This window comes from Oncorhynchus nerka, linkage group LG4, assembly GCF_034236695.1.
Source record: "Oncorhynchus nerka isolate Pitt River linkage group LG4, Oner_Uvic_2.0, whole genome shotgun sequence".
In the NCBI taxonomy this organism is placed as follows: Eukaryota; Metazoa; Chordata; class Actinopteri; order Salmoniformes; family Salmonidae; genus Oncorhynchus; species Oncorhynchus nerka.
The window spans coordinates 21,697,118-21,721,907 of record NC_088399.1 but is presented as its reverse complement, the minus strand read 5'-3'; the positions used below and the strand labels follow the sequence as shown (position 1 = coordinate 21,721,907).

Below are 24,790 nucleotides of genomic sequence, written 5' to 3'. Positions count from 1 at the left end.
TATTTAACCAGGTAGGCTAGTTGAGAACAAGTTCTCATTTGCAACTGCGACCTGGCCAAGATAAAGCATAGCAGTATGAACAGACAACACAGAGTTACACATGGAGTAAACAGTTAACAAGTCAATAACACAGTAGGAAAATAATAAAAAAGGGGAGTCTATATACATTGTGTGCAAAAGGCATGAGGAGGTAGGCGAATAATTACAATTTTGCAGATTAACACTGGAGTGATAAATGATCACATGGTCATGTACAGGTAGAGATATTGGTGTGCAAAAGAGCAGAAAAGTAAATAAATAAAAACAGTATGGGGATGAGGTAGGTAAAAATGGGTGGGCTATTTACCGATAGACTATGTACAGCTGCAGCGATCGGTTAGCTGCTCAGATAGCAGATGTTTGAAGTTGGTGAGGGAGATAAAAGTCTCCAACTTCAGCGATTTTTGAAATTTGTTCCAATCACAGGCAGCAGAGAACTGGAAGGAAAGGCGGCCAAATGAGGTGTTGGCTTTAGGGATGATCAGTGAGATACACCTGCTGGAGCGCGTGCTACGGATGGGTGTTGCCATCGTGACCAGTGAACAGAGATAAGGCGGAGCTTTACCTAGCATGGACTTGTAGATGACCTGGAGCCAGTGGGTCTGGCGACGAATATGTAGCGAGGGCCAGCCGACTAGAGCATACAAGTCGCAGTGGTGGGTGGTATAAGGTGCTTTAGTGACAAAACGGATGGCACTGTGATAAACTGCATCCAGTTTGCTGAGTAGAGTGTTGGAAGCAATTTTGTGTCACCTACAATTCCCCACATGGCAGCTTCTTGTCATTGTTGATAGCTATCTAACATGTTAGAATCAAGCCTTCCGGCCACATCGACGCCTACGTCATTTGTGACATTGTCAGCCAACCAGTCTAATCAAGAATGGTTCATCTTGGTGTAAAATGGATGCTGTAGAACTAGCAGCAATGTACTTGGACTAACTACTTTATGTACTTTTGACTTTGTTGCCTTAATATCCGTTTCCTTGTGGCTCTTCAAACCTAACCTATAGTCTTTTGGATGTTAATTTCAGATGAAGAGCAGTCTGGAGGTGCAGCAGTAGCGACTGTGGTCGTAGTGGGGGATGACCAAGCCATAAGCCATGGTCATTACACTCCTCACTGGGTAACGTACTGGCTAAGTGTGTTGGTCTCTGACCAATCCGCCCCTCGAGGCGTTGCAGTCTGACTGTACGTGTTGAGCCTGTGTGATGAGGGGCGGAGAGTGAAAGATATTTATATGCTGAGGACCCAGAACGGTGGGTACTTGAAATGATCATAGCTCTAACATTTGGCCACCAATGAACCATTTAGAATCTCTGAAAAGGGTTCTTAGTGTACAGGAAGTATTTGAACAGGAGTGAGTCAGTTAAAGAAAAAATAGTTTGGTATTTATTGTTAGTCCATTGGTGACATTGTCCAAAAATGTTTTACTTACGTCAACAATGCAACAAACACCAAAAATGTTTTACTTATGTCAACAATGGAACAAACACCAAACATGTTTTACTTATGTCAACAATGGAACAAACACCAAAAACTGTGGTGGACTTTTCCTTCAAGATCCCTCACCCTCAGCAGTTGTGTTTCTTGTGTTAATTTGTTTACTGACTGGTAACTGCCATTAGTCCAAGACTTTGTGAGTTTTGATTGACTTTGATCTGAGGTCTACTTTTCTTGATCATTTTGGAGGATTGATAGGTCTTGGCTATCGTTTTCTCACCCATTTCCTGATTCTTTGACAGATTGCAGATGTGACGAAGAAGCCAAGATGTGGCCAGTTTCAAAGTTGAAGATTCAAGGTGATGGTAGAGAAAGGATTGTGCAGGCCACACTCTTGCCTGTTTATGGTGACATCTTCTATAGCGTAGGGCACTGTTTTGCTGCATTAATATGTTACATTTTATTATATTCCTACAGATCTACACAACCAACCCCACATCTTCAACGTTAAAGTTATAGAAAATGTAACAAATTAAACACTGAAATATCATAATTTGGATAAGTCTCCATCCTAAACTTAGTACTTGGAAGCACCTTTGGCATCCATTAGTTCTGAATCATTTGGAATAAGATTCTACCAACTTTGCAGAACTCTTACGGCAACAACCACTGTGTACAAAACATTAGGAACACCTGCTCTTTCCATGACATGGCCTGACCAGGTGAAAGCTATGATCCTTGATGTCATGTTGAATCCACTTCAATCTGTGTAAATGAAGGTGAGGAGATGGGTTAAAAGATGTAATACTTGAGACACATGGATTGTGTATGTGTGCCATTCAGAGGGTGAATGGGCAAGATCGAAGTACCTTTGTAACGGAGTATGGTAGTAGCTGCCAGGCGTATCAGTTTGTCAAGAACTGCAATGCTGCTGGGTTTTTCACACTCAAGTTTCCCGTGTCTCATGAATGGTCCACCGCCTAAAGGACATCCAGCCAACGGCAGGCCTGTGGCCGAAAATGGGTCTTTGACGAAAGACGACAAAGGAGGCTGACCTGAATTGTGCAGAGCAACAGACTGGCTACAGTTAGTCAACTGACAGTCCAGTACAACATTGGTGCCCAAAGACCCAAAAGAAGGCACAACTCGTCCTACCTCGACACGAATGGGGTGTGGCAGTCGACGACCTTGGAGTTCCTCTTTCAGCACAAAAATAAATAAATGGGTTGCAGTGGACCAAGGAACAAACCATAGAGAGTTTGAAAAACATTGCCTGGTCTGATGAATTCCAGTTCCTGCTGTTTCACGCTGATGGGAGGACTTCGGTATGGCGAGAACCACGAGTACATGCATCCATCATGCCGCGTGTCAACATTGCAGGTTGGTGGTGTGTTTTCATGGCACACATTGGGCCAGTTGATAAGTGGCACAATGTTTGAATGCCAAGGGATATATAAACATCATTGTCAATCGGGTGCATCCCTTCATGGCAGGAGTGTATCAATCTGTGAATTGATTTTTTTTCAGCAGGATAATGGCACAAGGCTTGGATTGTCCAGGAATGGTTCCACGAATGATGCATTCTGCTTACTGCAGTGGCCTGCCCAGTCACCAGATCTCAATCCAATTGAGCATCTGTGGGATGAGATGGAATGAACTATTCGGTATAGAGATCCACTACCAGCCAATTTGACACAACTGTGGGACGCATTGGAGTCAACATGGGCCAGCAACCCTGTGGAAAGCTTTCTAGACCTTGTGGAGTCCATGGCCAGACAAATTGAGGCTGTTCTGAGGGCACAATCGGGTGCAACTTGATATTAGGAAGGTATTCCTCATTTTTTGTACACTGTGCATGTTGCTGTAAGAGTTGCGCAAAGTTGGTAGAATCTGATAGGCACTGTATTTGGGTAGATGGATGATCATGTTAACCTCTGGACTGTCTGATCATGTTAACCTCTGGACTGTGTACCTTTTATTTAATTAGGCAGTATTTGGATCCAATTTAAGAATCAAATTGCCTTATGGACCAGACTTTGGTTCTGAGTATCACTTTTATCATGATGCAATTTTCAAGCTAATTCAAATCTCAAGCTGATCTCACTGGTTGAAATATATTTTCTTATGAGCGTTTCCCTTCAGATGCCGAAACATGTCACTATTACAATGTATCTACTGACACTGGAGACTATTTTAACAAGTACACCTGTAAAATGAATATATTGGTGCCATGGAAAGATGGATGGAACTTGAGGCGAGAACATGGTTGGTTGGAATTTGAATTGCAAAATACTGTCGGGGCGAACTACACAATGGTAAAAGACAGCTTTTTTCCCTTTAAGTGATAATGCCAGAGAAGCCGGTGTTTGGAGTATATATTGGCACGGGTGTTAGGCCCATGACTAGGGCCGGCAAACCGTGCCAATATCCTCCACACCGGCTTTGAGTGCATATTCACTTTTATCAACATATTCAAATATATTCAAATAATGATTAACATTTTGATTTGATGAATTTGTTCATACTATTTCATGGTTCCACAAGACAGTCCCGACACAAATCTAGGGTTGCTACCCAAGCTGGTGTTTTGGTTGCCAGAGACGCGCCACAGTTGTTCAATTTTTTGTTCTGTGTCAGTCTTTCATTCTTAATGTTCCATTGCCATGCTGGCTGGCAACCTTCTTATCCCTTGCTTGCTAGCTAGCCAACTACGGCTAACTTAGTCACGTCAGACAGTGCAGCCTGAATAGCTGCATTTGTTTAAGCTGTTTTGTGACATTTGTTTGGATAATGTTTATTGTTTATTTGGATGCATCATAGCAATGAGCTAATGAGCAATGAGCTAATGAGCAATGAGCTAATGAGCAATGAGCTAATGAGCAATGAGCTAATGAGCAATGAGCTAATGAGCAATGAGCTAATGAGGTGCGATATCGCCAGACAGTGGATTGCGCAATCGGATGGAACAGTAAATAGTAAGTTAGATGGTGGTACAGACACTGACTGGAATGCGGTTTTACCCAATCAGCATTCAGGATTAGACCAACCTGTTGTATAATTCATAAAATACTGAGACTTCACTTTTTTAAGTCTAGAAAAATTGCCATAGATTGGAGTGCTGTATTTTCTTTTCTTTTCATCTGAGTAATATAGATTGGTTATGATCTATCACAAAAGCTCAATTGATCCCTCCATATTTCCATCTCATTTGACCTTGTCTGATGGACCATTCACACACAGATAAAATAGTAGTTTTTTCACATACTGTTACATCACTCCCATATTTTCATGGCATTACACCTCTACATTGACGTTCCCTGATAGAAGTTATACACTTAACTACTCTTTAAAGTAGAATACTGTACAGTTAATTATCATTACATAGGCAAGGCCCTGAGAATAGACCAGACAGTTTCCTCCTTCACAAAATAAAGAATCCTTCCATAAAAATAAACTGCCTTTACTTTTAAATCATAATCCATTTGATTTTCATTCATTTTCACTTTACTAGTCTGTTTTACTCAAGCTTTTGGCATGTTTGTAAAAAAGTAGGGTCGGAGGTGAAGTACCTCTAGGGTAAATAATAGGGTAGAGTTTGGACCTGCCTCACTCCTATGGGTAGGTCCTGGTGTTTTTGTTTTCCTGGTTAAGGTCGGTCTAAGGAAAAATGAGTTGTAGTCATTAGGGCATACCGTAGAAAATTATGTGAACAGTTAATACATTTGCACTTCTTACTGGACAACTTCAGATTGTCCATTTGTTTCAATCCAGTTTCCTTTATTTGGTGTCAAATGAATACGACCCAGGCCTACATATGGCTCCCAGCAGCTCTTCTGTGGTCCTCAGGAGTACTGTGTGTTGGAGATGGTCTTCCACAGCAGGGTTTTGAGGTTGTTGAGGACCAGCGAGTGGTGCACCTCCATCTGGCTAGCCAGGCCGCTGAGCGTCACACAGGTATGGAGCTGCTTCTCCAGGTCTATGCGGAGGTCCTGGGGCGCCCCAGACACCAGATAGTCCTGTAGCATCACACACACCTTGGCTAGGTTGGGCTGGACCACCTCTGTGTTACATTGCTTCACCAGCCGATCGCAGGTGGCAGTGCAGTCCCGCCCGAAGGTGCAGTCAGCGTTGGTCTCGCAGCGACGTCCCCGCAGGAACCTGCGGACCTCCATCTCGGACGCCACGCTGCGCAGGTCTGCCATCTTGCAGTCATACCTGAAGTTATACCCCACGTGGCGCAGGCTGGCGTCACACATCAGGAAGCTGCCGTAGGCCCCGTGGAACACCTGTTGGAATTGATGGGGTACAGATGTTTAGTGTATAGATCATTATAAATCAGACAACTACACGTTCTATTCCCAATGATTATAAATTGTCTGTCCTCTGTCTAAGCTTGATATGTTTTATGTATTCACAGAGCCGCAACCAGTGGCCAAAAGGTCATATTAGCATGGGCAGTACCATTGGGCTTCCACCATTTTAATGTAGCCAACCCAGGGGGAAACTTCCAATTTCATTGGCTGATCCCTCCTGGTGATCCTTTTGGAGTCATGTTCAACCAGGTCATCAGGAGGGATCGGCCAATCGTGAAGAAAATTGACTACTTTAAAATGGAGGTGGCCTCAATGGCACTGCCCATGCTGTCACAAACGCTATAATGGCACAGATACAAAGATGAGTCCTCTATCTCTATGGCTCCTCCTATCTTATCTTTACCTCCTCTATGAACTCCAGCAGGCCTATGGTGATGCGGGCCCTCCGGGGCCACGCCGGGGCCAGCCACTGGTTCAGGCTGGAGCTCAGGGCCTCTGGAACTAATGCCTGCAGGTAGCTGGGGACCTCCAACCTATAGAGGGAGCTGTAGATTTAATGTAATATTATTTCTGGGTAAAAAAAAAATACATACACCAACAAGATGTGCATTTAATCCCAGATAATATAATTTGAAACCAATGAACACCTAATCAAACCACACATCCAAGACACAAATGTTTCTAGTGGCATTTCTTGGAAATTACATGGACAAAACCAATTAAAATCAGCCAATACAGTCATTCTTTAATTAAAACCCTTATTTCCAAAGTGGTCCTTACCTGTGGCCCACGCGCTCAGTCACGTACAGGTCCCCGCAGAAGCCCAGCAGTTTGGGGGTATGCTCCTTCTCCTGCAGGGCTACCATCAGAAGGAACTCGTTAATCTGGAGGAGAGCCCACACAGACTTGGCTTCCGCCAGGGACACCTTGCGGTCCTTGTTGACATCGGCCAGGGTGATGACACGACCCACCAAGGTGGTGAGAGAAGGTTGCTCTCCCAGGTTAGACTGCAGGGAGGACAGATAGAAAACAAAGTGAGGAACTGATATGTACAGGAGACCATGATGTTCAAACCTTGCAATCGAATGTTACAGTTTTTGTCCACTAAGCAACGGCGTAAATATCAGCCAGCTAAGACTAGAATAACAGTTTAAACATACACTTCATGGACAGTTTATTAGGTACACCCATCTACACTGAAATATAAAAAACGCAACATGCAACAATTTCAAAGATTTACTGAATTACATTTCATATATGGAAATCAGTCAATTGAAAAAAATATTTAGGCCTAATCTATGGATTTCACATGGAAATCAAGATATGCATCTGTTGGTCACAGATCCGTTGGGATTTGGTATTAGGATCCCCATTAGCCATGGCAAAAGTATCAGCTACTCTTCCTGGGGTCCACATGAAACATGACATAATACAGAACATTATTAGTAAAGCACTGAAATCCAGTGCATTCGGTATTCAGACCCCTTGACTTTTTCCACATTTTGTTACGTTACAGCCTTATTTTAAAATTGATAAGTGTTTTTTTATCTCATCAACCTACACAAAATACCCCACAATGACAAGGCAAAAACAGGTTTTTAGGAATTTTTGCAAATTTATATAAAAAGAAAAACTGATATCACATTTACATAAGTATTCAGATCATTTACTCATTTACATTAATATTTTGTTGAAGCACCTTTGGCAGCAATTATAGCCTCGAGTCTTCTTGGGTATGACGCTATAAACTTGGCACTCCTGTATTTGTGGAGTTTCTCCCATTCTTCTCTGCAGATCCTCTCAAGCTCTGTCAGGTTGGATGGGGATCGTCGCTGCACAGCTATTTTCAGATTTCTCCAGAGATATTTGATTGGATTCAAGTCCGGGCTCTGACTGGGCCACTCAAGGACATTCAGAGACTTGTCCCGAAGCCACTCCTGCATTGTGTTGGCTGTGTGCTTAGGGTCGTTGTCCTGTCCCCAGTCTGAGGCCCTGAGTGCTCTAGATAAGTTTTTCATCAAGGATCTCACTGTACTTCGTTCCGTTCATATTAGCCTCATCTTCCAGTCCCTGCCACTGTAAAACATCCCCACAGCATGATGCTGCCACCACCATACTTCACCGTAGGATGGTGCCAGGTTTCCTCCAGATGTGACGCTTGACATTCAGGCAAAATAATTCAGTCTTGATTTCATCAGACCAGAGAATCTAGTTTCTCATGGTCTGAGTCTTTTAGGTGCATTTTGGCACTCTCAAAGCAGACTGTTGTGCTTTTTACTAAAGAGTGGCTTCCGTCTGGCCACTCTATCATAAAGGCACTCTTGGTGGAGTGCTGCAGAGGTGGTTGTCCATCTCCACAGAGGAACTCTGAGGCTCTTTTAGAGTGACTATTGGGTTCTTGGTGGTTCCAAACTTCTTTCATTTAAGAATGATGGAGGCCACTGTGTTCTTGGGGACCATCAATGCTGCAGAATTTTTTGGTACCCTTCCCCAGATCTGTGCATCGACACAATCCTGTCTCATCTCTCTTTGGACAATTCCTTCAACCTCATGGCTTGTTTTTTTTTCTGACATGCACTGTCAACTGTGGGACCTGAAATAGACAGGTGTGTGCCTTTCCAAATCATGTCCAATCAATTGAATTTACCACTGGTGGACTCCAATCAAGTTGTAGAAGCATCTCAAGGATGATCAATGGAAACAGGATGTACCTGAGCTCAATTTTGAGTCTCATAGCAAAGATTCTGAATACTATTGTAAATAAGCTATTTCTGTTTTTATTTTTAATACATTTGCAAAAATGTTTAAAAACCTGTTTTTGCTTTGTCATTATGGGGTCATTTGATCAATTTTAGAACAATGCTGTAACGCAACAAAATGTGGAAAAAGGGAAGGGATCTGAACTTTCCGAATGCACTCTAGATTTAAAATGTCACACACAGCCTACATATCAGTACACACAATATCTAGGTCTAATACATAGTACAGTGCAAATTACACTACAATACAAGATATATAAAAACATTTATTTGCCACACATGACCACACAGCTGGGCAGTAGTCCAGGTGCAAAATAAAATAGGGCCTGTAGGACCTGTCTGGTCGTCTGAGATGTCAAGAAGGCAGAGCAACAGCCTATCATGGACAGACCTCTTCCCATTTTAGCAGCCATTGAGTGCATATTTTTTGACCATGACAGCTTACCATCTAGGGTTACACCCAGCAGTTTTGTCTCCTTAATTTGCTCAATAGCCATATTATTCAAAAATAGATCTAAAAAAGGTTTAGAGTTGCATACGTAATTTGCACTAAAAAATATGCTTTTAGTTAGAGATTTTTAGCACAGGCCTATTGCTAGTTACCCACTCTAAAACTGAAGCGTCTGAGTTATTTATTTTACTGATGCAGCCGACATGTATATTGTTGAGTCATCAGTGTTCATTGACACACAGGCTTTACTCAAGGTCAGTGAAAGGTCATTTGTAAAAACAATAATGGCCCAAGTCGGCTGCCCTACGGTAGCGTCCCTATAAGCAAACTGAAAGTTTGTTGTGAATTTGTTTTCTGTAAGCTATAAAAACAAAGAGAGTCGCACACTATATATATATATATATATATACACACACACACACACACACACAGTTGAAGTCAGAAGTTTACATACACTTAGGTTGGGGTCATTATTTTTTTTTTACGTGGTATCCAATTGTTAGTAAATACTATCTGCTTCTTATCACAGCACGCATCAAACCCGGAAGCCAGCCGCACCAATGTGTCGGAGGAAACACTGTGCACCTGGTGACCTGATTAGCGTGCACTGCGCCTGGCATGCCACAGGAGTCGCTGGTGCGCGATGAGACAAGGATATCCCTACCGGCCAAACTCTCCCTAACCCGGACGACGCTAGGCCAATTGTGCAAAAGAACACCATCTCAAACGTGAAGCACAGGGGTGGCAGCATCATGTTGTGGGGGTGGTTTGCTGCAGGAGGGACTGCTGCACTTCACAAAATAGATGACATCATGAGGAAGAGAAATTATGTGGATATATTGAAGCAACATCTCAAGACATCAGTCAGGAAGTTAAAGCTTGGTCGCAAATGGGTCTTCCAAATGGACAATGACCCCAAGACTACTTCCAAAGTTGTGGCAAAATGGCTTAATAACAACAAAGTAAAGGTATTGGAGTGGCCATCAGAAAGCCCTGACCTCAATCCTATAGAACATTTGTTGGCAGAACTGAAAAAGCATGTGCGAGCAAGGAGGCTACAAGCCTGAGTCAGTTACACCAGCTCTGTCAGGAGGAATGGGCCAAAATTCACCCAACTTATTGTGGGAAGCTTGTGGTAGGCTACCCGAAACGTTTGACCAAAGTTAAACAATTTAAAGGCAATGCTACCAAATACTAATTGAGTGTTTGTAAACTTCTGACCCACTGGGAATGTGATGAAATAAATCATTCTCTACTATTATTCTGACATTTCACATTCTTAAAATAAAGTGGTGATCCTAACTGACCTAAGACAGGGAATTGTTACTAGGATTAAATGTTAGGAATTGTGAAAACTGAGTTTAAATGTATTTGGCTAAGGTGTATGTAAACTTCCCACTTCAACTGTATATGGATTGTGTGACACTTTGTTTTTATTCACCGTTAGTCAGCACCTCTACACTAAATCATCTTCTCTGGGTGTGTGACACTTTGTTTTTATTCACCGTTAGTCAGCACCTCTCCACTAAATCATCTTCTCTGGGTGTGTGACACTTTGTTTTTATAGCTTACAGTTTATTCACCATTAGTCAGCACCTCTACACTAAATCATCTTCTCTGGGTGTGTGACACTTTGTTTTTATTCACCATTAGTCAGCACCTCTACACTAAATCATCTTCACTGGGTGTGTGACACTTTGTTTTTATTCACCGTTAGTCAGCACCTCTACACTAAATCATCTTCTCTGGGTGTGTTGTGACACTTTGTTTTTATTCACCGTTAGTCAGCACCTCTACACTAAATCATCTTCTCTGGGTGTGTGACACTTTGTTTTTATTCACCGTTAGTCAGCACCTCTACACTAAATCATCTTCACTGGGTGTGTGACACTTTGTTTTTATTCACCATTAGTCAGCACCTCTACACTAAATCATCTTCTCTGGGTGTGTGACACTTTGTTTTTATTCACCGTTAGTCAGCACCTCTACACTAAATCATCTTCTCTGGGTGTGTGACACTTTGTTTTTATTCACCGTTAGTCAGCACCTCTACACTAAATCATCTTCTCTGGGTGTGTGACACTTTGTTTTTATTCACCGTTAGTCAGCACCTCTACACTAAATCATCTTCTCTGGGTGTGTGACACTTTGTTTTTATAGCTTACAGTTTATTCACCGTTAGTCAGCACCTCTACACTAAATCATCTTCTCTGGGTGTGTGACACTTTGTTTTTATAGCTTACAGTTTATTCACCGTTAGTCAGCACCTCTACACTAAATCATCTTCTCTGCCAGTTCATGATTTTTCATTTGTTTTCTGTAAAATAAACGTTGTATTTGATAAAACACAATTTTCCCCAAAGTTTGCTAAGCACTTGTAACAGGCTGATTGGTCGGCTGTTTGAGCCAATAAAGGATGCTCTGCTATTCTTGGGCAGTGGAATGACTTTTTCATCCCTCCATGTTTGAGGGCACATGCCTTCTTCCAGGCTTAAATTGAAGATGTGGCAAACAGGAGTCACAATGTACTCTGCTACCAACCTCAGCAATTTACCTTGGTGTAACTCAAAACTACTGTGCTTGTCTTTCATTATTTTGTCCATTATTGTCAAGTAATTATTGAATCAGTGTTCATAAATTCCAATGATATGTATCTGTCTGACACCCAGAGGTTGTAAAGTTCTGGTCTTCAATAAAACAACAATTCCCAGCTCACAATTGATCAGATCCCAATTTCTTTGCGAGAGCTCTCAACTTTTCACAAATACATTTCTTCTTATACCATCCTAAACTATGCGCATGCATGCATACATACATACATACATACATACATACATACATACATACATACATACACACCAACATGGATTTTCTCATGAGTCTAACCCCTCAGCTGACCGTTCCAGGCTCCCCCAGACACTATTACTCTGGAGGAGCTCTCCCTGTCCTCTCTTATCTCCACATACATTCCTTTCTTCCTAGGTCCATACCATATAACCCCTTCCTAACATAATTTAATACTACAAGAAAGACAGGGTAGAATTCTTGCCAGTTATAGTGCAGTATACCTTATTTAGTCATTATTGATAAAAATCCCATAACAATTATGCATGAATATGGAGGCTCAGTATTAAATACTTGTTGTTTGCATGTCATACCTACGTTTGCTAATCTTGTCAACAAAAAAGTTATTAAAGTGGTTGGCAAAATCAAAGGAACAAGCCATCTGCCTCAATGAAGGATAGAGCAGAGTTTGCGTTTTTGACAAAAATTTAATTCAAAGTACTTTATTATTCATCTTTGTTCCATAGTATAGTTTCTTATTTTTGTTTAGTTACGTGATTTCTCAATTTACTGTATGTTTACCAGTCTGTTTTGTTGTCAGCCATAGTTTTTCAATTCATCATCTATCCATGGGGATTTCGCAGTTCTAACAGTCAGTTTCGTGATGGGCGCATGCCTTTCAGTAACCAGAAGAAGCATTTTCATAAATGCAGCATCCGAATGTTCCTCATTAGACAAATCAGACCAACAAATATTTTTCACATCTTCGACATAGGAATTATTGTTCATATACAATTTTAGGTCCAGTCTTTGGAATTATTTTTTTCTAGATATGGCTGCATGATCAAAATATATGAACACCTGCTTGTCGAACATCTAATTCCAAAATCATGGGCATTAATATGGAGTTTGTCCTCCATTTGCTCCACTCTTCTGTAAAGGCTTTCCACTAGATGTTGGAACATTGCTAGGGGGGCTTGCTTCCATTCAGCCACATGAGCATTAGTGAGGTCGGGCACTGATGTTGGGCGATTAGGCCTGGCTCGCAGTCGGCGTTCCAATTCATCCCAAAGATGTTCGATGGTGTTGAGGTCAGAGCTCTGTGCAGGCTAGTCAAGTTCTTCCACACCAATCTTGACAAACTATTTCTGTATGGGCCTCACTTTGTGCACGAGTGCATTGTCATGCTGAAACAGGAAAGGGCCTTCCCCAAACTGTTGCCACAAAGTTGGAAGCAACAGAATCATCTATAATGCCATTGTATGGTGTTGTTTTAAGATTTCCCTTCACTGGAACTAAGGGGCATAGCCCGAACCATGAAAAACCATGAAAAACAGCCCCAGACCATTATTCCTCCTCCACCAAACTTTACAGTCGGCACTATGTATTGGACAGGTAGCGTTATCCTGGCATCCACCAAACCCAGATTTGTCTGTCGGGTTGCCAGATGGTGAAGCGTGATTCATCACTCCAGAGAATGTTTCCACTGCTCACCTTGCTTTTCTGGTTGGCTGGCAAGTTTCACCATTCAATTATTTCAGCTCTACAGGAGTGCAAATTTCACCATGGCACGGACCAGCCTAGGCAGCCGATATGATAGGAACATAGGAGTTATTAAATGTGGAAATATTAGTCAATTTTTGCATGCTACCTGAGACATGAAACAGATGGGATGGCATACAAATGCCAGCAATATATTAACGTGCAATTTGCCTGAATGGATAATGGTAACACTTCAACCACTACATTTTTATTAGACACTGGGTTTTTCTGAAAACTGTTTAGGTGTGAATTCATTACATCCAGCTGTTTTTAAATCGACTCAAGATAGTTCAATGGAAACGCAACCTAACAGGCAATTGTCACATCTATTTTCTATTCAAATGTTCTACATGTCGGAAAAAGAAATCGCTGGACAAGTTAATGGAAATATAGCTATTGTCTGTAGGAGCAAACTATTTTCATGAATGGGGTGGTGTACCTAATAAACTGGACACTGAGTGTATATAATGCTATTTAAAGAAGAAAAAAATAGACAACCAAAAACAGTTCACTTTTCAGTTCAGTTAGTCGTACACACCATAATAAAAACAAGATAAAAACGAGACTGTGAGGAATGATTGAAATGTGCTAGATTTCTTCCATGTAACTTATTCCCTTCCCCACTCTCAGCCCATCTCTATATGGCTGAGAGTGGAGCCATTGTACTGACAATGACGTGTAGGGTTATATTTGGCACGGGGCTTCAGCCCCTAACCTCTCTCTGCCTCTCCCTCCCTCCCCCTACCGCCTCGTTCCATCACACACTCTATTCTCTATCTTCCTCCTCTCTGATTGAGGGGTTGAGTTCATTTGCATTTTGAATGTGCATGTCTGTAACACAGCCTGTACCAGAAAACACCAGTTCTCTATAGATGGGTTAGCTGACAACATCACAGGCAGATGTCATCCTGTTGTTGTGATTCTGGATGGCCAGATTGCTAGCAAGAATGGCAAGAAACATGCTCTGTTCAAAAAATGCAGAACTAAGAACAGATATAGCCCTTGGTTCACTCCAGACCTGACTGCCCTCGACCAGCACAAAAACATCCTGTGGCGGACTGCAATAGCATCGAATAGTCCCCGCGATATGCAACTGTTCAGGGAAGTCAGGAACCAATACACGCAGTCAGTCAGGAAAGCCAAGGCCAGCTTCTTCAGGCAGAAATTTGCATCCTGTAGCTCTAACTCCAAAAGGTTCTGGGACACTGTAAAGTCCATGGAGAAAAAGAGCACCTCCTCCCAGCTGCCCACTGCATTGAGGCTAGGTAACACGGTCACCACCGATAAATCCATGATTATCGAAAACTTCAACAAGCATTTCTCAACGGCTGGCCATGCCTTCCTCCTGGCTACTTCAACCTCGGCCAACAACTCCACCCCCCCCCCCCCCCCCCCGCAGCTACTCGCCCAAGCCTCTCCAGGTTCTCCTTTACCCAAATCCAGATAGCAGATGTTCTGAAAGAGGTGCAAAACCTGGACCCGTACAAATCAGCTGGGCTTGACAATCTGGACCCTCTATTTCTGAAACTATCCGCCGCCATTGTCGCAACCCCTATTACCAGCCTGTTCAACCTCACTTTCATATCATCTGAGATTCCCAAGGATTGGAAAGCTGCCGCAGTCATCCCCCTCTTCAAAGGGGGAGACACCCTGGACCCAAACTGTTACAGACCTATATCCATCCTGCCCTGCCTATCTAAGGTCTTCGAAAGCCAAGTCAACAAACAGGTCACTGACCATCTCGAATCCCACCGTACCTTCTCCGCTGTGCAATCTGGTTTCGAGCCACGCTCAAGGTACTAAACGATATCATAACTGCCATCGATAAAAGACAGTACTGTGCAGCCGTCTTCATCGACCTGGCCAAGGCTTTCGACTCTGTCAATCACCATATTCTTATCGGCAGACTCAGTAGCCTCGGTTTTTCTAATGACTGCCTTTCCTGGTTCACCAATTACTTTGCAGACAGAGTTCAGTGTGTCAAATCGGAGGGCATGTTGTCCGGTCCTCTGGCAGTCTCTATGGGGGTGCCACAGGGTTCAATTCTCGGGCCGACTATTTTCTCTTTATATATCAATGATGTTGCTCTTGCTGCGGGCGATTCCCTGATCCACCTCTACGCAGACGACACCATTCTGTATACTTCCGGCCCTTCCTTGGACACTGTGCTATCTAACCTCCAAACGAGCTTCAACGCCATACAACACTCCTTCCGTGGCTTCCAACTGCTCTTAAACGCTAGTAAAACCAAATGCATGCTTTTCAACCGTTCGCTGCCTGCCCCCGCACGCCCGACTAGCATCACCACCCTGGATGGTTCCGACCTAGAATATGTGGACATCTATAAGTACCTAGGTGTCTGGCTAGACTGTAAACTCTCCTTCCAGACTCATATCAAACATCTCCAATCTAAAATCAAATCTAGAGTCGGCTTTCTACAAAGCCTCCTTCACTCACACCGCCAAACTTACCCTAGTAAAACTGACTATACTACCGATCATCGACTTCGGCGATGTCATCTACAAAATAGCTTCCAATACTCTACTCAGCAAACTGGATGCAGTTTATCACAGTGCCATCCGTATTGTTACTAAAGCACCTTATACCACCCACCACTGCGACCTGTATGCACTAGTCGGCTGGCCCTCGCTACATATTCGTCGCCAGACCCACTGGCTCCAGGTCATCTACAAGTCCATGCTAGGTAAAGCTCCGCCTTATCTCAGTTCACTGGTCACGATGGCAACACCCACCCGTAGCACGCGCTCCAGCAGGTGTATCTCACTGATCATCCCTAAAGCCAACACCTCATTTGGCCGCCTTTTGTTCCAGTTGTCTGCTGCCTGTGACTGGAACGAATTGCAAAAATCGCTGAATTTGGAGACTTATCTCCCTCACCAACTTCAAACATCTGCTATCTGAGCAGCTAACCGATCGCTGCAGCTGTACATAGTCTATCGGTAAATATCCCACCCAATTTACCTACCTCATCCCCATACTGTTTATATTTATTTACTTTTCTGCTCTTTTGCACACCCGTATCTCTACCTGTACATGACCATCTGATCATTTATCACTCCAGTGTTAATCTGCAAAATTGTAATTATTTGCCTACCTCCTCACGCCTTTTGCACACAATGTATATAGACTCTCTTTTTTCTACCTGTTATTGACTTGTTAAATTGTTTACTCCATGTGTAACTCTGGGTTGTCTGTTCATACTGCTATGCTTTATCTTGGCCAGGTCGCAGTTGTAAATGAGAACTTGTTCTCAACTAGCCTACCTGGTTAAATAAAGGTGAAATAAAAAAGTAAATAAATAAATAAAATGTGGGGAATCGTAAGTGGCTCGTTTCAGCTTGTTATTGATACTATGTTTTGACTGATTTCAAGTCAATGCTAAAATGGTTCAAATTCACTAGCTAGTTAACCAACAACTAACGATTTAATTGAAAGACAAATGCTCATTGTACAAATGTATTTAAGTTTTCAATAAACATCGGAGACTAAATATAGCTTCTATCTTAGCCAACCCTGTCCGTTTTTCCCCATAGTTACACACACCTCAGTTTTGTTGCTAAACAACCAACATGTCTATTGTGGAAAGCTCTTCTATCTAATCTAACTGTGAGGACTGACAGGAAGTGAAATGGGCAACCAGACCTTGAGAAAGCTGTGCAACATCTCTCTGAACTCATCCATGGAGGTCCCGCGGGTGGGCTTGTCAAACAGGGTAATTTCCTGTCTCAGTACAGAGTCAGGAGCCACGTCCCCCTTCAGAGGCTCTTCTAGACCACACTTTATCACCACAGGCCTGTCCTTCCACAGACCACTGTACACCTAGAACCACAGGTAAATATACCCATTACATAGAGACAGAGTAGATAGAGTGTGTGTGCGTGGGTATTACCTGATGTGTGTGTATGTGTTACCTACTTGGTGTGTGGAAGAGGTGGACATGCATCGCTGCAGGGTCAGGCTCCTCTCCTCACACAGGTCCTTGCAGGACGACCCTGAGATAATGCCTCTCCTGTAGTGGTCACACTGAGACAGACAGACAGGAAACAGGAAATACGTCATCACATTATCAACAGGAAGAGGATCCAAGGATCCTACAATATAGCAGGTTCGGAGAACTTACTTAGCAGGTTAGGTGAATTAGGTAAAGGTTAGGAAACGGGTGAGCTAAAATAAATACAGCTTTTGTCAAATTGTCAAATGTGAATAATTGTATCTCTCCCTCATATGTACTATGGCCTAAATCCCAGGTGGAGATACCCACCTGTACGCAAACCATCGTTTTTTTAATACTGTAGATAACAATGGTGAGGATTTTCCAGTTTCCACACAGATGTCAACTTATTTTCACCCCCTGTGAGATGGCTTATGTGTTCATACACATGTATCGGTTATATTTGGTCCACCCTGAGCTGGGCACCATTGTTGGCACTGAGTAGCGATATACCCCAACCCCAAAAAAATATCTGGAAAAGACTGTTTGCAGAAGCTGAAAGGAGAAGTAAAGTCATTGCATAAATTAGCATGTGTGGGTGTGAGATTATCTTGTTTAGGAAACATCCAGGTAAAACACCCAGGCAGCACGCCAGCCTGTAGCTACATCCACTGCTCCAGTAGCTTGTGCCACAGTAAGATGAGATCCACCCAAACAGTTTCACTCTTGCAAAGCAAAATTGATAAATAAAGACTATAGGCTGTGACCTCCTTCTCCACGGTATAACAGTTGCTATGGTAATATGATTTAATTTTGGCCACTTTGGTTGCGAGCCAACCAATTAAAGGCCCAGTCGTCCTTAATGTCGCACTAATGTGCAAATTAGCCTAGCGGGACACACACAACAATGGCAACACGCTTCTCTCACTCCTTCCTTCTGTCTTTTACACTCTCCATCCCGCTATCTCCTCTCTCCATGTTCCCCCTTTCCAGACACTGTTTTCCCTGTTTGTATGTCCTGAGACAGACAGCCTGCCTCTCCCTCTCACAGCACAAGGAAGAGTAGGGCACGATAGTACTGCCTTATTCATCACAATAACACTATACATAGATAAAGACTGCAAAACAGGACGACCTCAGGCTGGCCATTCATCTTTACCCTTCCCCTCTCTCTCTCTTGATCCTTTACTTCTGAATATGTGTGTGCCGACTGCTGAGCAACAAACAGTCCCACTTCAGAGTATAAATGTAATATTTCACAGGGATCTCGGCCTGCTTAAATTCAACCTGAAATGTAAAATATGTGACGAGGGAAATGACTGTGCTGACGTTGTTGATCTGGGAATGATTGGTTAGTTCTCATCGCTGTTCATCACAGGGAACAATGCTTAAGGAAACTAGAGTAGAGTCACTTCTCCTGTGGCCTGGCTATCATTAAATGGCACCCTATTCCCTATTTAGTGCACACATTTTGGACAGAGCCTGAGTAAATAAGATGACATTTTGGATGCAGGCTCTCTGTTACATCACTGATTTCTCATCCAGTGTGACTCTTATCAGGTATTCTGTGAATTACTTTTTCCTGGTCCAAATTTGCTACTCTATTATAAGAGGAACCATCCTGCACTCAGCAGTCACTGACACTAAATACAGATGACTCTTTTTCTCATTCACTCTTTCCATCTGTCCATTTCCAGTGTTCCATCTTCCACCCACAGCTTGCCCTTCCAGTCCCTTTAAATGTTCTTCCAATCCATTACTCCCACGCTCTCTCTTTCTCCTTCCTTCGTAGGAGGTGTCAGGGTGTTCACGCTGTTTCATACTTACAATGACCATGTGGCAGACGTGTCCTCTGCAGAGCTCTGAGTAGGAGGCGTACTGCATGTAGAGGACCCAGCTGGCTACCAGGATCCCCAGCCAGGCCAGCAGCAGGTACTTCACCTTTAACGCCGGGAGACGACTCTACACAGGAGAGGAGAAGATTACACATTGACCAAAGTCCACAGTCCTACAGATATGGGTTTTCTGCTTTATCCCAAACAAGACAAACATACTGAGGAAGAGAGGGGTTTAAGGCCATAAAGACACTGAGAAATCTAAGCAATCTTTATAATATGGTCTTGTGGAAGACATTCTTCTCCAAGGCGAAATACAGAACTATCAGCATGGCCATTGCGGGGAAGAAAATGCACAACCCTGACAACCCTCAATGACCCATTCAAACCTGTATTTATGTAAGGACAGACGTTGGGAGATGAGAAGCAAGTACAGGGAGTAAACATTTAATAAATATCTGATATGAAACAAACAAGGACAGCATCTGAACAGGGGAAACAACAACAATAATGCTGACACTGAGATCAAATCGAGGAAAAGACAGATATAGGAGGGAAAAATCAACAAAGTAATGGAGTCCAGGTGAGTCCAAAGAAGCGCAGATGCGCCTAACGATGGTGACAGGTGTGCATAATAATGGGCAGCCTGGCGTCCTCGAGCGCCAGGCAGGAGGAGCGGGAGCTGGTGTGACAGTACCCCACCCCCTCTAGGGGTGCCACCCGGCGTCCCACCTGGGTGAGCCTGATGGGCCGGCCAAGACATGGGAGCCGGCTTGGGCATGGAAGCCTGACGAGCTGGCTGAGGCGGGGGAGCCTGACGAGCCGGCTGAGGCGTGAAAGCCTGACGATCCCGCTGAGGCATGGGAGCCTGTCGAGCCGGCTGAGGCGAGGAGCCTAACGAGTCGGCTGAGGCGTGGGCCTGACGAGTCAGCTGAGGTAGGAGCCTGCCGAGCCAACCGAGGCAAGAAAACCTCTCGAGCCAACGATGGTGACAGGTGTGTGTAATGATGGGCAGCCTGGCACCCTCGAGCGCCAGGGAGGGGGAGCAGGAGCATGTGTGGCAATTTACTGTTGGCTGTAGTGCCATATCAGAGAGGGGCATCTACAAAGTTACATTTTAAACAGATGCCCTCTTGTTAAACTCTCTAATGTGCAAAGAAATTTGCAGTCTTGCCATTCCTGGCACCTTTCTTTTACTCCTCAAACGTTCATGGAGTATAAGGTTTGGTTGTCACAAAATGACAACCTGGTCTCAGAGCATTTTGTATTATGCTGTACGCAAACCTGAGAAACTCCATTTAGTATGTTATGTTATGTTTCGTATGGCATGTATTAATTTGTGGATGTCCATCCCCCATTTCATATGATATATTACGAATTACGATTTGTACTATATGTTACGAATTTGAAAAACGTACAATATGTCACAAATTTGCAAAATATAAGATATGTTACGAATTCTAGCTAGGTGGCTAATGTTACCTAGGGGTTAGGGTTAAGTTTAGGAGTTAGATTAAAGGGTTAAGGTTAGGGGAAGATAAAAGGGTTAAGGTTAGGGGAACGGTTAGCAAACATGCTAAGTAGTTGCAAAGTAGCTCAGAAGTAGTAAGTAGTTGAAGATGTGCTAAAATGCAAAACAAAATTGTGATGATATTTGAACTCACAACCTTTGGGTTTCTAAACATTCACGTTATACGCCTACCCAGTCACACCGACCAGCCACCCTCCTTCGTTTTTGTCTTAAGTAACCATCTGTTTTATGTAACCATACCAAACATAATATATCATACTAAATGGAGTGTCCAGGATTTACACTGAACAAAAATATAAACGCAACATGCAACAATTTTACTGAGTTAAATCAAATCAAATCAAATGTATTTATATAGCCCTTCGTACATCAGCTGATATCTCAAAGTGCTGTACAGAAACCCAGCCTAAAACCCCAAACAGCAAGCAATGCAGGTGTAGAAGCACGGTGGCTAGGAAAAACTCCCTAGAAAGGCCAAAACCTAGGAAGAAACCTAGAGAGGAACCAGGCTATGTGGGGTGGCCAGTCCTCTTCTGGCTGTGCCGGGTGGAGATTATAACAGAACATGGCCAAGATGTTCAAATGTTCATAAATGACCAGCATGGTCGAATAATAATAAGGCAGAACAGCTGAAACTGGAGCAGCAGCACAGTCAGGTGGAAGTTGAAACTGGAGCAGCAGCATGGCCAGGTGGACTGGGGACAGCAAGGAGTCATCATGTCAGGTAGTCCTGGGGCATGGTCCTAGGGCTCAGGTCAGTTGAAACTGGAACAGCAGCATGGCCAGGTGGACTGGGGACAGCAAGGAGTCATCATGTCAGGTAGTCCTGGGGCATGGTCATAGGGCTCAGGTCCTCCGAGAGAGAGAGAGAAAGAAAGAGAGAAGGAGAGAATTAGAGAACGCACACTTAGATTCACACAGGACACCGAATAGGACAGGAGAAGTACTCCAGATATAACAAACTGACCCCAGCCCCCCGACACATAAACTACTGCAGCATAAATACTGGAGGCTGAGACAAGAGGGGTCAGGAGACACTGTGGCCCCATCCGAGGACACCCCCGGACAGGGCCAAACAGGAAGGATATAACCCCACCCACTTTGCCAAAGCACAGCCCCCACACCACTAGAGGGATATCTTCAACCACCAACTTACCATCCTGAGACAAGGCTGAGTATAGCCCACAAAGATCTCCGCCACGGCACAACCTAAGGGGGGGGCAACCCAGACAGGATGACCACAACAGTGAATCAACCCACTCAGGTGACGCACCCCCTCCAGGGACGGCATGAGAGAGCCCCAGTAAGCCAGTGACTCAGCCCCTGTAATAGGGTTAGAGGCAGAGAATCCCAGTGGAAAGAGGGGAACCGGCCAGGCAGAGACAGCAAGGGCGGTTCGTTGCTCCAGAGCCTTTCCGTTCACCTTCCCACTCCTGGGCCAGACTACACTCAATCATATGACCCACTGAAGAGATGAGTCTTCAGTAAAGACTTAAAGGTTGAGACCGAGTTTGCGTCTCTGACATGGGTAGGCAGACCGTTCCATAAAAATGGAGCTCTATAGGAGAAAGCCCTGCCTCCAGCTGTTTGCTTAGAAATTCTAGGGACAATTAGGAGGCCTGCGTCTTGTGACCGTAGCGTACGTGTAGGTATGTACGGCAGGACCAAATCAGAGAGATAGGTAGGAGCAAGCCCATGTAATGCTTTGTAGGTTAGCAGTAAAACCTTGAAATCAGCCCTTGCTTTGACAGGAAGCCAGTGTTGAGAGGCTAGCACTGGAGTAATATGATCCAATTTTTTGTTCTAGTCAGGATTCTAGCAGCCGTATTTAGCACGAACTGAAGTGCAGTTCATATAAAGAAATCAGTCCATTTAAATAGATTCATTAGGCCCAGATATGCATCTGTTGTTCACAGATAGCTTAAAAAAACAATAAGGGCATGGATCAGAAAACCAGTCCGTATCTGGTGTGATCACCATTTGCCTCATGCAGCGCGACACACCTCCTTCGCATAGAGTTGATCAGTCTGTTGATTCTGGCCTTTGGAATGTTGTTCCACTCCTCTTCAATGGTTGTGCAAAGTTGCTGGATATTGGTGGGAAATGGAACACGCTGTCATACATGTGGATCCAGAGCATGCCAAACCTGCTCAATGGGTGACAGAACACGCTGTCATACATGTGGATCCAGAGCATGCCAAACCTGCTCAATGGGTGACATGTCTTGTGAGTATGCAGGCCATGGAAGAACTGGGACATTTTCAGCTTCCAGGAAGAGTGTACATACACATCCTTGCAACATGGGGCCGTGCATTATTATACTGAAACATGAGGTGAGGGCAGCCGATGAATGGCAAGAAAATGGGCCTCAGGATATTGTCATGGTATCTCTGTGCATTCAAATTGCCGTCAATAAAATGCAATTGTGTTTAATGTCTGTAGCTTATGCCTACCTATACCATAACCCCACCGCCACCATGGGGAACTTTGTACCACAACATTGACGTCAGCAAACTGCTAACCCACACGACGCCATACACATGGTCTGCGGTTGTGAGGCCGGTTGAACGTACCTGCCAAATTTTCTAAAATGACGTTGAAGGCGGCCTATGGTATAGAAATGAACATTCAATTCTCTGGCAACAGCTCTGGTGGACATTCCTGCAGTCAGCATGCCAATTGCACGCTACCCCAAAACTTGAGCCATCTGTGGCATTGTGTTGTGTGACAAAACTGCACATTTTCCCCAGCACAAGGTGTAACGATCATGCTGTTTAATCAGCTTCTTGATATGCCACACCTGTCAGGTGGATGGATGCTCTTGGCGAATGAGAAATGCTCACTAACAGGGATGTAAACACAAAGTTGAGAAAAATAAGCTTTTTGTGCATATGGAACATTTCTGGAATCTTTAATTTCAGTTTATGAAACATGGGACTAACACTTTACATGTTGCGTTTATATTTTTGATTAGTGTACGTACAGAATGATATGCAATGCTCTGAGACCATTTTGCAAATTAATATGAATAATCACTTTTAATTCATAAGTGCGTGCAGAACCCATATTCTGGGGGTAGTAAATTGTCCCGATTGTCATGCAACTTGCCAAGCCATTATTCACAGTTTCAGGGCCTTCACTGCAGCCAAAACTGAAAGGCTTGTGTATTCAAGAAATGAATACCACGGATGTATATCACTCAAATCTTTCCAACATTGATATTCAATAGCACCCGTGTCCATAAGGCAAATAGCCTGGTCTAAACTTTGTGCAGACAAAATCAAATCAATACAATGGTATATTGTGTTATTACCTAATTAGAAGTCTATAGTTTAGCAATTTACTGACAAATAGAGAGAGATAGAATACTCTTATTTGTAACGATCTGATGGCATATAGGGCACAAAAACGCAGCCAAATCTCAGCTAGTGGTCCCACCTGCAGCCCCTTCGACATAGGGCAAAACAGCACCAGGTGCACGAGCCTCCGTAAACCTCTGGGCATCATAAGCGATTCCGTTAGTAGAACGCGCTCGGGCTGGAACTGCAAATCACTGAACCGTATTCCCGTCGAGACACATCCATGGGACAGGCATCTCCAGTCTGAGCATACTAAACTGACGTCACCTGTTCACCCCTATGGCATTCAGTTTTGTGCGCATTTATCGTTCGAGATTTTCATGTGGAGCAAAGATCCTTTATGAAAATAAAAGACCAAATCTAAACAGTCCAGAGCCACAGTGAGTCAGGTCAGCGAGAAAGTGGGCATCGTTTCATAATCCAATTTCATACACAAACAACGCCATTCGGTTTGCAGAAAATCATAGCCTATCCTAAGCTTTCAGACGTCATTGGGGAAAAATACAAAGTGGAGCTATATTCCTTTCACAGCATGCAGACTGACATTCTGAGCACATGTTTTCAGCTGCCTAGGCGCCATCGGTTAGGATATTAATGTTGACTGAAAAATCCTGTCCGACTCCTCCGTTTCAAAAAATACATTATTGAATACGCTACCAGTCTACCCCTTCTGACTCTACGAACGAACTCTCATAACAGCAAGAGCCAATATATGACCTGACCTGAAAATGTGGTCGAAGCCACTAAATGGATGGTGTGACGCAATCGCGGAGCATCCGGAGGAG

General features: G+C 43.6%; 1 protein-coding gene and 1 non-coding gene across 3 annotated transcripts; one reads left to right on the top strand and one right to left on the bottom strand.

Moving 5' to 3' along the window:
• Window positions 1–1,198: 1,198 nt before the first annotated feature.
• On the top strand, window positions 1,199–1,328 carry LOC115129101 (small nucleolar RNA SNORA17). The gene has a single exon (XR_003863623.2). It is a non-coding gene; the product is annotated as a small nucleolar RNA SNORA17 (small nucleolar RNA).
• A 77-nt stretch (window positions 1,329–1,405) lies between these two features.
• LOC115120483 (divergent protein kinase domain 1B-like) lies at window positions 1,406–24,790 on the bottom strand. 2 transcript variants are annotated; one of them, XM_029649434.2, is made up of 7 exons: window positions 24,085–24,790; window positions 19,108–19,242; window positions 17,265–17,372; window positions 16,992–17,168; window positions 6,573–6,799; window positions 6,196–6,325; window positions 1,406–5,765 (listed from the first exon to the last, which is right to left on the bottom strand). In XM_029649434.2, exons 1-7 carry the CDS (start codon window positions 24,151–24,153, stop codon window positions 5,322–5,324), a joined length of 1,290 nt encoding a protein of 429 aa, XP_029505294.1. In that variant the 5' UTR covers window positions 24,154–24,790; the 3' UTR covers window positions 1,406–5,321. The 2 variants fall into 2 exon arrangements, with proteins under 2 accessions (XP_029505294.1, XP_029505286.1); XM_029649426.2 differs by having other exon boundaries at window positions 6,196–6,337; window positions 24,085–24,788.